The following is an 11,599-nucleotide window of genomic DNA, read 5'->3' as shown; positions in this document are numbered from 1 at the left end:
CCTGACAAGGAGGCAGGACAAGGCCTGACCACCCCAAGAGAAATAAAGAAATACAAATAAGTATCTCTTAGGTCCCAATGCCAGGCAAGTCCAGGAGCATCACATGGTCAATGCAGGATCCACACCCACAGTAGAAAAGTTGGCCTGGAACTACAGAAAGGGCACAAACTATTAAGTTAGACAGTCCTGTGACCTTGGGAAGTTATTATACTTCTTTGAGTCTATTCTCTCCTGTATAAAATGGGGATAGTCATATCACTCCTCTCCATAGAACTAAGGTATAGATGAAATGAGACCAAAGATAAGACGGTAATATATAGAGTAAATAGAAATTGCAGTGAAATATCTTAGAGCTACCCACTCATACTACAAAGAAAGATTGAGTCACTGTGAAGTCTTCCTAAATTTTATTGGCACTGAAATAGAACATGGATTGAGCATAAACCCCTCCAAAAACAATTTTTAAAAAACCCAAAAAGTACACAAAAAACCCCTGAATACAAAATCTAACCTTTCTCCCCAGCCTCCCTAAGGGTAAGTTACTGACTCTAAGGCAGCTATTAATAGATTGCCCTACAATTCCAGGTTTGAATTTAGCCAATATAGGACATATCACCAAGTGAGTGTCAATAATTCACAGCAATGCACACAAGACTCCTCAAGGTCAGGCACAGAGTCGGGGGTGGTGGACAGGGGAATTGAAGGAGGCTCTAAGCTAGGGGCATTGCATGGTGGGACAGGATGGCCCCTTGAGGACTGAACCCTGGGGAGAAGACAAACAGGAATAATAAAAACAAATAACAAGTACTTTAAGAATGAATTGTATGACCTATAGTGACAGATGACATCACTAATACTGAAAGCTTCTTATATTAATATTTTTGGCAAAATGTCATTTTGTAATATAGTATATGCTTTCCAAGTGTGGGGGTGGTAAAGGAATGAGGCCAAAATGATCCTGCCCCAAGACTAATATCTTCTAATGGTGCATTAGCAAGGAAGGCAGAAATCAGTATTTAGATATCAGTAAAATACATAATACTATAGAAAGAAGAAGAGCACACGTGAGACAGAGAAGGAGGTGGATGCTCCTGGGTTGAGAGCAATGGGTGAGGGTGTGGAAGGAACTAGGCCAGAATACCCAGCAGCTCTCTGGTTTACAGCTCCAAGGGACAGAACAGCTGGTGTCAAGACCTGGGTTAGAGGTTTGTCAAACAGAGGCAGGGCCCAGTCACCACTTTGGAGGGGAGTGATGAGAAGGGGATTTTGGTCACGTGAGAGGGTTGAGTAAACTGGGATCAGGGCACAGACTTCTCTCACCATATTCAGCTTCTTGCACTCACTCCCTAGTTGAGCCTACTGGCATCAAGCTCTAGATGCCAAGCCCGGGATGGCTGTGGAGCAGGAGCTGTGGCCCAAGTAGCTCTGAGAGGGGAAGAGACCTAAAACCCCTGGCAGGGAAAATACTGAAGCTAGGTGTGAACATATCCTCTCTTCACAAGAGTCCTGATGGGGCTGACTGAGCTTTTGGGTACTCACCCCTACTGTTATAGCTGGAGAGGATTTGGGGATTGAAGAAGGAAGGGGCAGATCCTACGAAGTGACCGCAGATCTGGAATAATAAGTAAGGGGTAGCTCTGCCCACAGAGCTCACTTTAGACAGGCCTATACTCCTATAAGGAATTGGGGTAGGATCTTCTACTCAGCCTTGCCAGAACAGAATGGCCTTCTAGTACGTTTGGTGAAGCCTCTTGAAGGCACTGTTTCCCCCATCCACCCTGGGGAGAAATTGAGTCCCTAAAGTCAATGACAAGGCTTATTGAGGCTGAGTTTATAACAGGTCCAATCTGGGAGGTAGAAACAAAAATGACTGAACATCTTTTTATCCCTCAGTCATTACAAAGCCTAAATAACTCTAAACGGGATGGGCACCGGGAGGACAAATTTTAGGTCAGTTGACATCCTGGAGCAGATATCCAAGGTCCTGCCTCATTCCCTAAACTGCGTAATACTCTAACCCTGTAAATCTCAGGACCCTGAAGAAGAAGGCAGTGGTAAGGGAGGGGAGGGGAGCTAGCTTCCAACCTACTCCACACTTGACTCCCATAGGACAACAGTAAGTGTAAGGGTATTTGCAAAATCAAGTGGAAAGTACCTCTGGGCTGGGCAAGTAGGATATTCTAGCAATACAGATTAAATGGAACAGAGAAGAGAAAGGAGGTTCCATTGGCACCATAATGAGCCATTCATTTGCCCAGGGAAGTGGGTGGGGGCTAAGGGGCTAGGTTTGGTCCCATGGCTACACTAAATGCTTGGCATGACTCCAGGGCTGCTCTAGTTAGTGGCTCCAGCACAGTATGAGTTAGGTGAGTTAGGTGTAGGAGTGTGGGGACAAGGAAAAAGGGAGGAGGGGTCCCTAGAGGCTGGGTGCCCATTACATGGACTCAAATTCGTCAATGCGCTGCTTGGTGTTGCCCTGCCGGATCTGGCGCAGGGTCTTGTATTTGTCTCGGCCCAGTCGCATGTTCTCAGCATGGATCATGTCATTGGCAGTCTTCTTGGACTCATCTCGCGCATTGGCCAGCTCCGAAGTGAGGGCCTGTGAGGGTGCACAGGAACACAGAGGTCAATGGCTTTCTCTCATTTTACCTCCTGTTATTTGACCAGACTTCTCTTCTCTTCTGTTTCCTTCTTTCTTCCTCACCCTTTCTCTCTATATATAAATATTGAGTCATTTCCAACTCTGTTAGAACTGCAGTGGGGCAAGAATATTTAAAAAAAATAAAATAAAACAGACTTAGGGGACCAGCTGATAATGGGTACTCTCTGAGAGTAGAACAACATACCAAAGATTCAGGTGGGAATTTTGTCAGCTAGATATTTTCTTAATGTAAGAGGTGAATGTAGTGAGTGGGAGGTGGGGCAGAGAGAAAATCTCAAAAAGGGAAGAGATAGCCCAAGGTCTGATTAATAAGGGAGAGGTACCTATCCTTAAAGCTGTCACTTAAGAAAGGCTTGGGCTCCCACACAGCACTGGGACAGGATCTTATACCTATCTCCCATGATGGTTAGAGAATACCATGGGCTACTAAATCAATGCATATAGTCTCCTTGACCCTTGGCCCTACTCGGATACCTTCAGGTGCTTCTGCACACGCTCATTCTTCTCCGCCTCAGTGGTACGTTCCTCCTCACTGCGGTCCTTGGCCATAGCATCAGCCCGTAGGTCAGCACTAGCTTCTGCCCCATTCTCATCCTGCTCATCCTGCTCATTCTCAGCAGGCTCAGCCACATGAGGTGTACTCATGGCAGTCTTCAGCTCAGCACGGGTCTTCTCCAAGTCTTCCTGTACCATCTGGGCCTGTACAGCGACAGAAGGAGAGAAAGACTTTCAGTGAGACCAGTTAAACTGTGGCATCCTGTATATGCCTAGAATGGTCTGGCAAGAGGCAGGTACCAGGTAGGACAAGACACTTCATCTGCCTGATCCTTAGTTTCTTCAGCCATAAAACAAGAGCAATTGTACCAACTTCCTAAAGGTATTGAAGAACTCCAGTAAGTATTTGAGGAAACTATGAGTACCTTCTCCCATGATGCCTGCTGTAGGAAGTATGAAAGAGGGAGGGAGCCAAAACATAAGGAATCTAAGGAGCTGTAACCTATGCATATGGTACCCATTCCCTCAATGCTTTGTTTTACGCCCTGTGTCTTACCTTCTGCTGCCACTCCACAGCCTCACTCTCCTTCTTCTGTCGGGCCATCTCCAGCTGGGAGATTCGAGCTGTCAGCTCTGCCATTTCCAAGGCCTACGGAAAAATTGGAAGCCTGTGAGAGGTGGGCCTTCTGGTCCTCAGGACCCAGGTGTCTTCAACCCAAGTTCCCCTTGGGGACTAGTAAGGGACCTACTGCTCCACTTGCTTGCTGCCTCAGAGACTCTTTTACCACACCACTTCATTCCAGTCCCATCTTTCCTGACCACCACTTCAAGTCAGAGTTCCCCCACCTAGACTGTAGGCCTCCTGAAGACAAACAATATGCCATCTCTGTCCCTTCCTCATTATCTCTCCCCATGCCCCTCTTGGCAAGTATGCAGCTGGGGCCTCAGTAAAGCTTTGGCCATCACTGGGTCACTTCCTGAAGTGGCAGATCCTTTCCTGATATCCTAGAATGCTCAGGATTCCACTAAGACTCTTCCCAGGACAAGTACAGGAAAGACACTCAAGTGTCACAAGGTGATCTGAACAAGGAAAAAAGCTTATGCACACCTTGGGTAAATCTCCCATGACAGCTTCCTCATGAGAGACAGGTCTTGGTTCCCTATATTCCCACCTCCAACAGTAGAGGGGAAGAGTATATGTCAAGGAGTTTGGACCACAGGTTCTTTACTTCTGTGTCACAGAACCCTTGGAAACTGTGATGAAAGTATTGATGCCAAACTGTGATGAAAGTATTGATGAAAGTATTGATGAAAGTATTGATCCCAAAATGCATAGACACAGTTGCATGTGATTTCAGGGAGCAAAGCTTTCAAACAGAGGCAGAAATGGGTTCTAATCCTTATTTAGCCACAACTGTGTGACCTTTGGTGAATCTCTTCTCTGAGCTCTAATTTCCTTATCTGGGCATATTATCTCATATGAGGTTAATCCCATAGGGTTACTGGGAAGAAGAAATAAGTAAGGAAAAGGGAAATATTTCCAACACAGCAACATACAGCAGGAACTCAAGTATGAGTTCCTTTTGTTCCTTTCTCCTTCCCTTTTCTTTGCCAGGCCAATCAGCTCAGATACCCAAGGGTAAAGAAAATGAACAGAAACTAAGGGTTAGGGAAGATTGCAAAAATTCCTGGGCCACACTAGTGACTTCTCAGCTTGCTTCTGAACTAGTTATTTGCTGGAGGCCCATGGAGTGGTAGCCTGCTCTAAAGAGCCAGCATGTAAGCAAAAGTATCTATAAGTAAGTAGGCAGACAAGGAAGAAAGCTCAGTTCCCAAAACCCCAGTCCATCCTACAGCTTTACCAGCTGTTCCTGAGTCTTTTTCTGGTCCCGGGAGGCCTGCAGCAAGGCCTCCTTGGCCTCTTCAGCTTCTTGACGCTCCTTGGCAAGCTTTTCAGCCTCGCTCTGGGCACGCTTCCGTTCCTGCTCAAGTTCCAGAGCCCTACGGGTCTGTTCTTCCAGTTCTGGGCATAAAAGGAGGGGAGAAGGCAGTGAAGAGCACAGAGATAAAGATGACACACTAGCTTCCTTCCTGGAAATGATCCACCCCAGGACAAAGCTGGCAGAAAGTTCTGAGTTCTCTTCTTGCCCATTCTTTTTCTAGTCTGTAGCCACACCTGAACTATATTGTCTGTGTGTACAGCTCAGGAAGAAGGTTCTCCAGCTCAGAGTCAGGTCTGGAAAAACCCAATCTCCAAGGTGACTCCAAGCCTCACCTTGCTGAGCCTTCTTAGTCTGTTCCTCAATCTGCTTCAGCCTCTCCATCAGCTCCTCCTTCTCCCGTTCAATCTTCTCTTTCTCTTTTTCTGCCATTTCACGCTTCTTCTTCTCATTTTCCAGCATAGCACTAGGGAAGGAGATAAAATGGATAGAACAGGATAGTAAAGCTCCATAAAAGCCTGGGGAGGCCAGGCATGGTGGCTCACGCCTATAATCCCAGCACTTTGGGAGGCCGAGGCGGGCAGATCATGAGGTCAGGAAATCGAGACCATCCTGGCAAACACGATGAAACCCTGTCTTTACTAAAAATACAAAAAATTAGCTGGGCGTAGTGGCATGCGCCCGTAGCCCTAGCTATTCGGGAGGCTGAGGCAGGAGAATCGCTTGAACCTGGGAGGCGGAGGTTGCAGTGAGCTGAGATTGCACCACTGCACTCCGGCGTGGACAACAGAACAAGACTCCATTTTCAAAAAAAAAAAAAAAAAAAAAAAAAAGCCTGGGGAATTGCAAGGCTTGCTGCCTCTGGGTCTCTCAACCCAACCTTCTCAACACACTCAGGGATTGTGAGTTTGGGCCACCCTCCCTTACCTCTATACCTTTGTCCTCATATCACAGCCCCACATAGGCCAGTGTACACGGGGCCCTGTCAATGTGCCCCTGAGTCAGGAATCCTAGCTCTCCCACCAACCCACTGGGTGACCTTAGCTATGTCACTGCTTTGCTCTTGTTCCCCTATCTTGAAAATGGTCCAATAAGACCTGCCCTATATACCTTGTAGGGAGACAAGTTTTGGCTCTCTGCTGGGATGAAGTGCTTCAAGTCCAGTAATCTCTATGGCTAGTGCATCAGTCCTCAGGTCCAAATCTGTCTGCCCTAAAGCCCAGCTCTAGGCTTCTTTTTCCCAGAGTTTGTTACAAATCTGGAATAGGTATTTGCTTTTTCTTGCCCTAGCACCTCTTCCAGGAACCTTCTTATCTCCCTTGGCTAGGTATTCTCCATCTGAGCCCTCAGAATACTTGGCTTACCCTTCTCCCCACCCCTCTTCTATGTTTTTTTCTCCATAGCAATTCTTAACCATCTTATGTACCACATAATTTGCTTATTTATTATGTTTGTCTCCTCCCCACTAGAATGCTAGCTTCACAAAAGCAGAGATTTTTGGTCTTTTCTTATTCATTGCTCAATAAATATTTATTAAGTGAATGAATGGCATGGCGTTTGTACCTTGAGTTATGTATATATTGTTTTCCCTCTCTCTGCTACTAGACTGAGTAGACTGTGAGGTCCTACAGGGCAGGTTCCTGCTAGATCCAGCTCTGTAAAAACTGCCCCTCAAACTTGGTAAATGTTTTCTGAATAAATGTGAACATTGGTGTCTAACCTCTTATCTATGAAGTCCTAGGTTGGCCTCATGTCCTGACTTAGCAGGCTGGGTACCTTTGAGAAGCTTCCTTGCCCCAGCCCTGGCCCCCCACATCAGTGTGCAGCACCTACCGCTCCATCTGCTTCTGGTGCTTCTCCTCCCGGGCCTGTGCCTTCATCTGCTGCACCTCAATGGTGTCAGGCTTGCGACGGCGCATGTATAGTTCATGGTTCCCCATGCACAAGGCCAAGATACGCTTGTTAATCCGCAGCCGGGGAGCATAGAAGACGAAGTCCTGGTGGGAAATCAGCAATCAGAAAGAATTCGGAGGGCCAGGTGAAGGTGATCTTCTGCCTTCTGAAAAGCTAAATCCAAAAGCACTGAAAAGAATGTCTAATCTAACCTCCTGCACTACAGATGGGAAGACTAATTATCAGAGTGGTAAAGTGACTTACCCAGGGTCAGACAGCAGGCAGACCAAAGACTAGAAACCCAGGTTTCTTGACTCTGAAACCCGTGTTCTTCCCACAATTTCTTTCAATCTTTGCTTATGAAAGCATCCTAAATTACTCTTAATCAAGTTGAAGGATTCAAACTTTCTCTGCTAATTAGGGAACATGCTAGGTCTCAGGTGACCTCTTTTGGAAGCCAAATGACCCCTGACAATACGCTGGTGGGTGCAGTATGGGTGACTGGACTGTTTCTACAATCTCCTGAAAGCAAATCCTAGAGCCAGCCCCTTAAATCCTTTTTGGAACAAGGCAGGCTGTAAATACATATATAAATACATAAATCTCCTGATCACTGCTTGTCCTGGTTGTTGTTTTTAAAATGAGCCCTTGATCTCAGCTGGCTTTGTTACTCAACTTTTTCTGATAAAAGTTGAGCACAGTAGCAATAAAAGAAAACACACAAGAAAATCCAGTGAGTTTGAGTTTGCTACTACAAATACCACTGGACCAAAGTCACCAGCTGACGGGCTAACCGCCATCTCCTCTGCCACTGACCACACACTGCTACTGTCTCATATAGCTTGGGGTGCAGTGGAGGGAGCACAGGCTCTCAAAGTCAAATCACCTAGGTACAAATCCCAGTTCTACCATTTTTAGCTGTGTTATCTTGAACAAATCACTCCATCTCTCTAACCTCAGTTTTGTCAACCATAAAATTAGTATGCTACTTACTACCTACCTGACCATGTTGCTGAGGGTTTAAGGAGACAACGTGTAAAGTCCCTAGCAGGGAAAGTTCAGACACCTCAGGGCTGGAGAAGAATGGTTGAGCCTTCATGAAAAGGGTCAGGCGCAGTATTGTCACTGGGCCTTGTTGAACATGAGGTATCGCAGAAAAGGAGATACTCAGCTCAGTTTCCTACCCTACCACAATCACCAGCTGTCTGGTCTTGTTAGCTGCAGGCTACTGAGTGGGTAAGAAGTGTGGCGAGTGTGTTAGAGAAATGAGTGAAGTTAAAGCACTTTTTTGGTCTTGGAATGCTCTGGAGAAAAGTCTGAGAGGGCAGCAGTCAAGTTCTACCAAGAAGTTTGTAGGATCATCTTGGGATTTGTACTTCTCTGGTCACAGCCATTTCTCCATAATAAAAAAAAGAAATCAAGGGCTGGGCATGGTGACTCACACCTGTAATCCCAGCACTTTGGGAGGCCAAGGCAGGCAAATCACCTGAGGTCAGGAGTTCAAGACCAGCCTGGCCAACATGGCGAAGCCTTGTCTCTACTAAAACTACAAAAATTAGCCGGGCACGGTGCCATGCACCTGTAATCCCAGCTACTCGGGAGGCTGAGGTTGTAGTAAGCCAAGATTGTGCCACTGCACTCCAGCCTGGGCGACAGAGCGAGACTCTGTCAAAAAAGGAAGGAAGGGAAGGGAAGGGGAAGGGAGGGAGAGGAGGGGAGGGGAGGGGAAAAGAAAAGAGAAGAGAAGAGAAGAGAAAAGAAAAAAGAAAAGAAAAGAAAAGAAAGGAATCAAATATGTGAACAGTGTCCACTTTTCGGGACCCCAGGGGCTTGGAAATACGAGATGCATTTGGTTTCCACCCCAGAATCTCAGGGCGGCAGAGACAACGGCTAAGAAGTAGTACTTAACACTGCCTGTGGCTCTCCCTCATCCACAGTGAGGGAGACAGGTAGCAGAGTAGAATCAGGTACAGGATGTCTGCTGGCCATTTTTGGCATCAACATCTCCCTCCATTCCCAATCTCTATCTGTGCTTCCTGTTCGTGCATGTGTGCACACACATGCACGCGCACACACACACGCACACATACACACACACACAAACCAGCAAAGGAAGAGAAAAATAGAATAGCATGATTGCTCATTATAGAAGGCCTTGGCAAGTACCCGTCTTGGTCAGAGGGAGGAATCACTCACCGGGGCTTTTTTGTCAATGGGCTTGATGACAAATTTCTTATCATTGAAAGAGATGTTCCTGATTTCACTCCAGGGGAAGCCTATCTTGGGAGTTAGTCTGTAGAAATGGAAACCAATAATATCAGGACAAGGGCAAGACAAGAAGGGCGTAGAGAACTGGTGGCTTGCCCTCACATCACCCCCAAGCTTCTATGTCTCTCTCTCTCTCTCTCTCTTTTTTTTTTTTTTAAATAAATAGAGACGAGGTCTCACTATGTTACCCAGTCTGGTCTTGAACTCTTGGGCTCGAGCGATCCTCCCTCCTCAGCCTCCCAAAGTGCTGGGATTACAGGCATGAGCCACCAAGCTTGGCCAAACAAACACTTCTCTCTGGAGGAGGTAGACTCGGTGCCAGCTCAGCCAGTGTCATCACATGCCACCAGGTCAGTTGCCAGCATTGAGTTCACTAAAGGATCTCCTGATACTACAACTAACATATGATTCCTTGTCTCGAGTTTGTTTTGTTATGTTTTTGTTTGAGGCATGGAACTTGTAACAATTCCTCAAGGGAATCCCCAGCCCTATTTAACTGAGTTTCTTCTATCCAAGCTTACAAAAGTTAGAGAAAACGTAAATAATGAACTCCAAGATTCAGCAGTTATATGGAACAATAATCTATTGATCTCCATTCTCACCAAGAGCACACCAAGTGAAAAATATAAGCAAGTGAGATAAGGCTACAGTGAGAGGATTATAGGCCAAAAGCCATTTAATTATCACAGGAGACTAATCATAATATATCCCGATAAGACAGTCTAGGCCTGCACAAATCAATAAAAACATAATGACTGTCACATATATAATTTTAAGTTTTCTAGTAGCTACATGAAAATAAGTAAAAAGAAATGGATGTAATAAAATTTTAATAAGTTTAATTAGCCCAATATATCTAAAATATTATCATTTGAACATGTAAATAAATATTTTTAAAAATATTAAGACATTTTTGCATTCTGTTTTTCACACTAATCTTCAAAGTCCAGTGTGTAGTTTACACTTACAGCACATCTCAATTCAAAGTAGCCACATTTCAAGTGTTCAATAGCCCCATGTGGCTGGTGGCTACCACAGTTGACAGTGTGAGTCTAGTCAATACAGGATTTAGAGGCCTAAGGAAAGTTGTGAAATCATCTGGGCTGGACTAAATTAGGTAGAAAAAGAACTGAGGTGGGACCCAAGAGCTATGGCCTTGCTCCTTGGTGAAAAGTGAGCCCTAGATGTTAACATAACCTAAATAAACTAAAAGAGATCTGAGATATACCTGTCATTCTGCTCATAGATGTTGAGACCCAGTGCATCCACCCCCAGCCACAGCTCTGAGCCTTTCTTGTTCTTGATGCTGAAGTAGTTCACACCATACATCTCCAGATCTTGAGCAATCTTCAGATATTCCAGGACAGCATCCTCCCTAAATGACACAGTTGGGGGTCACAAAGTGGGGCTTGTGAGTCAGACCCAAGGAGAGAGAAAGCCTGCTTACTCTGTACTTCTGACAAGTATCTTGCTATCGGGAGTGGGAAAGGGCACAAAAGGCAACCAGATGATGGAGAACAGAGCATAGCATGACTTTTGCAAAGCAAAATCTCCTAACAAAAACCTAGGGTCTATGCTCCCAAAGGGAATAAAGATGGGTTGACCCTTGCTGGCCTCTGGCATGTTGGCTGCCACAGAAGCAATTTTCTTTCTCTCATTCATTGTGACAGCCTCTTACACATTCTTAGCAGGGCTCAGAATGTGGTTATGGCAAAATGATGATATTTGTCCTTCAACTAGACAACCCTCAAAAATGCTTTGCCATGTTTAAGAGCTCCTTCCTTATTTCCTTCTGGCAGGGGGCGGGGAGTCCTTGGTGGCCCAGTAGCTCCCTGGACATCCTGAGGTCCCCTCCATTTCTTGATAGTCAAAACTGTTTGTGCTATCAGTTACCACCATTCAGCAAAACAAACAAACAAAAAACAACCTTATAATGGTCCTAGTTTGCCTTCTATCATCCCTGTTCCCTCTTCTCCAACATCTACCAATGTCCCTTGTCATCTGTCTCTTCTCCCCAGAACGCATTCTCATTCACCCTATAAGGGAAGTGGGGCCCACCACTGCTTGGGCAAGCTTACCTGAGCATGCCACGGTGTTCCTCATGCCACACCTGGATCCGCTCCTCCCACTGGTCCTTGTTGAGTTTGTGCTGTTCCAGGACTCTGGAAAGACAATGGGTGATGAGTAGTTTAAAGCGCAAAAGTCCCTGTGCAGGAGAGAAGGGAAGCCCATTTAGCTTTCTAAGGGGCTGATGCAAAGAGGATGTAGAGTCAGCCAACTGAGGTCACGCTGGAAGCAGACTGAAATTATAGCTAAAAAGGTATTAAATTAGACACAAGGA

General features: G+C 45.7%; 1 protein-coding gene across 6 annotated transcripts in view; it reads right to left on the bottom strand.

Annotated features, from left to right (window-relative positions):
• Positions 1–390: 390 nt before the first annotated feature.
• Positions 391–11,599, bottom strand: part of MSN (moesin) — a 151,983-nt gene continuing 140,774 nt past the window's right edge. For all 6 annotated transcript variants that reach the window (XM_045383882.2, XM_045383884.2, XM_045383881.2 and 3 more), the window contains 9 exons: positions 11,337–11,420; positions 10,487–10,633; positions 9,187–9,283; positions 6,931–7,094; positions 5,433–5,563; positions 5,020–5,180; positions 3,714–3,806; positions 3,137–3,361; positions 391–2,599 (listed from right to left, as the gene is read on the bottom strand). In XM_045383882.2, the coding sequence (XP_045239817.1) occupies positions 2,435–2,599; positions 3,137–3,361; positions 3,714–3,806; positions 5,020–5,180; positions 5,433–5,563; positions 6,931–7,094; positions 9,187–9,283; positions 10,487–10,633; positions 11,337–11,420 (1,267 nt within the window). In that variant the 3' untranslated portion in view covers positions 391–2,434. The remainder of the gene's footprint in view (positions 2,600–3,136; positions 3,362–3,713; positions 3,807–5,019; positions 5,181–5,432; positions 5,564–6,930; positions 7,095–9,186; positions 9,284–10,486; positions 10,634–11,336; positions 11,421–11,599) is intronic.

This window comes from Macaca fascicularis, chromosome X, assembly GCF_037993035.2.
Source record: "Macaca fascicularis isolate 582-1 chromosome X, T2T-MFA8v1.1".
Lineage (NCBI taxonomy): Eukaryota > Metazoa > Chordata > Mammalia > Primates > Cercopithecidae > Macaca > Macaca fascicularis.
This window is presented reverse-complemented; position numbering and strand designations above follow the sequence as displayed.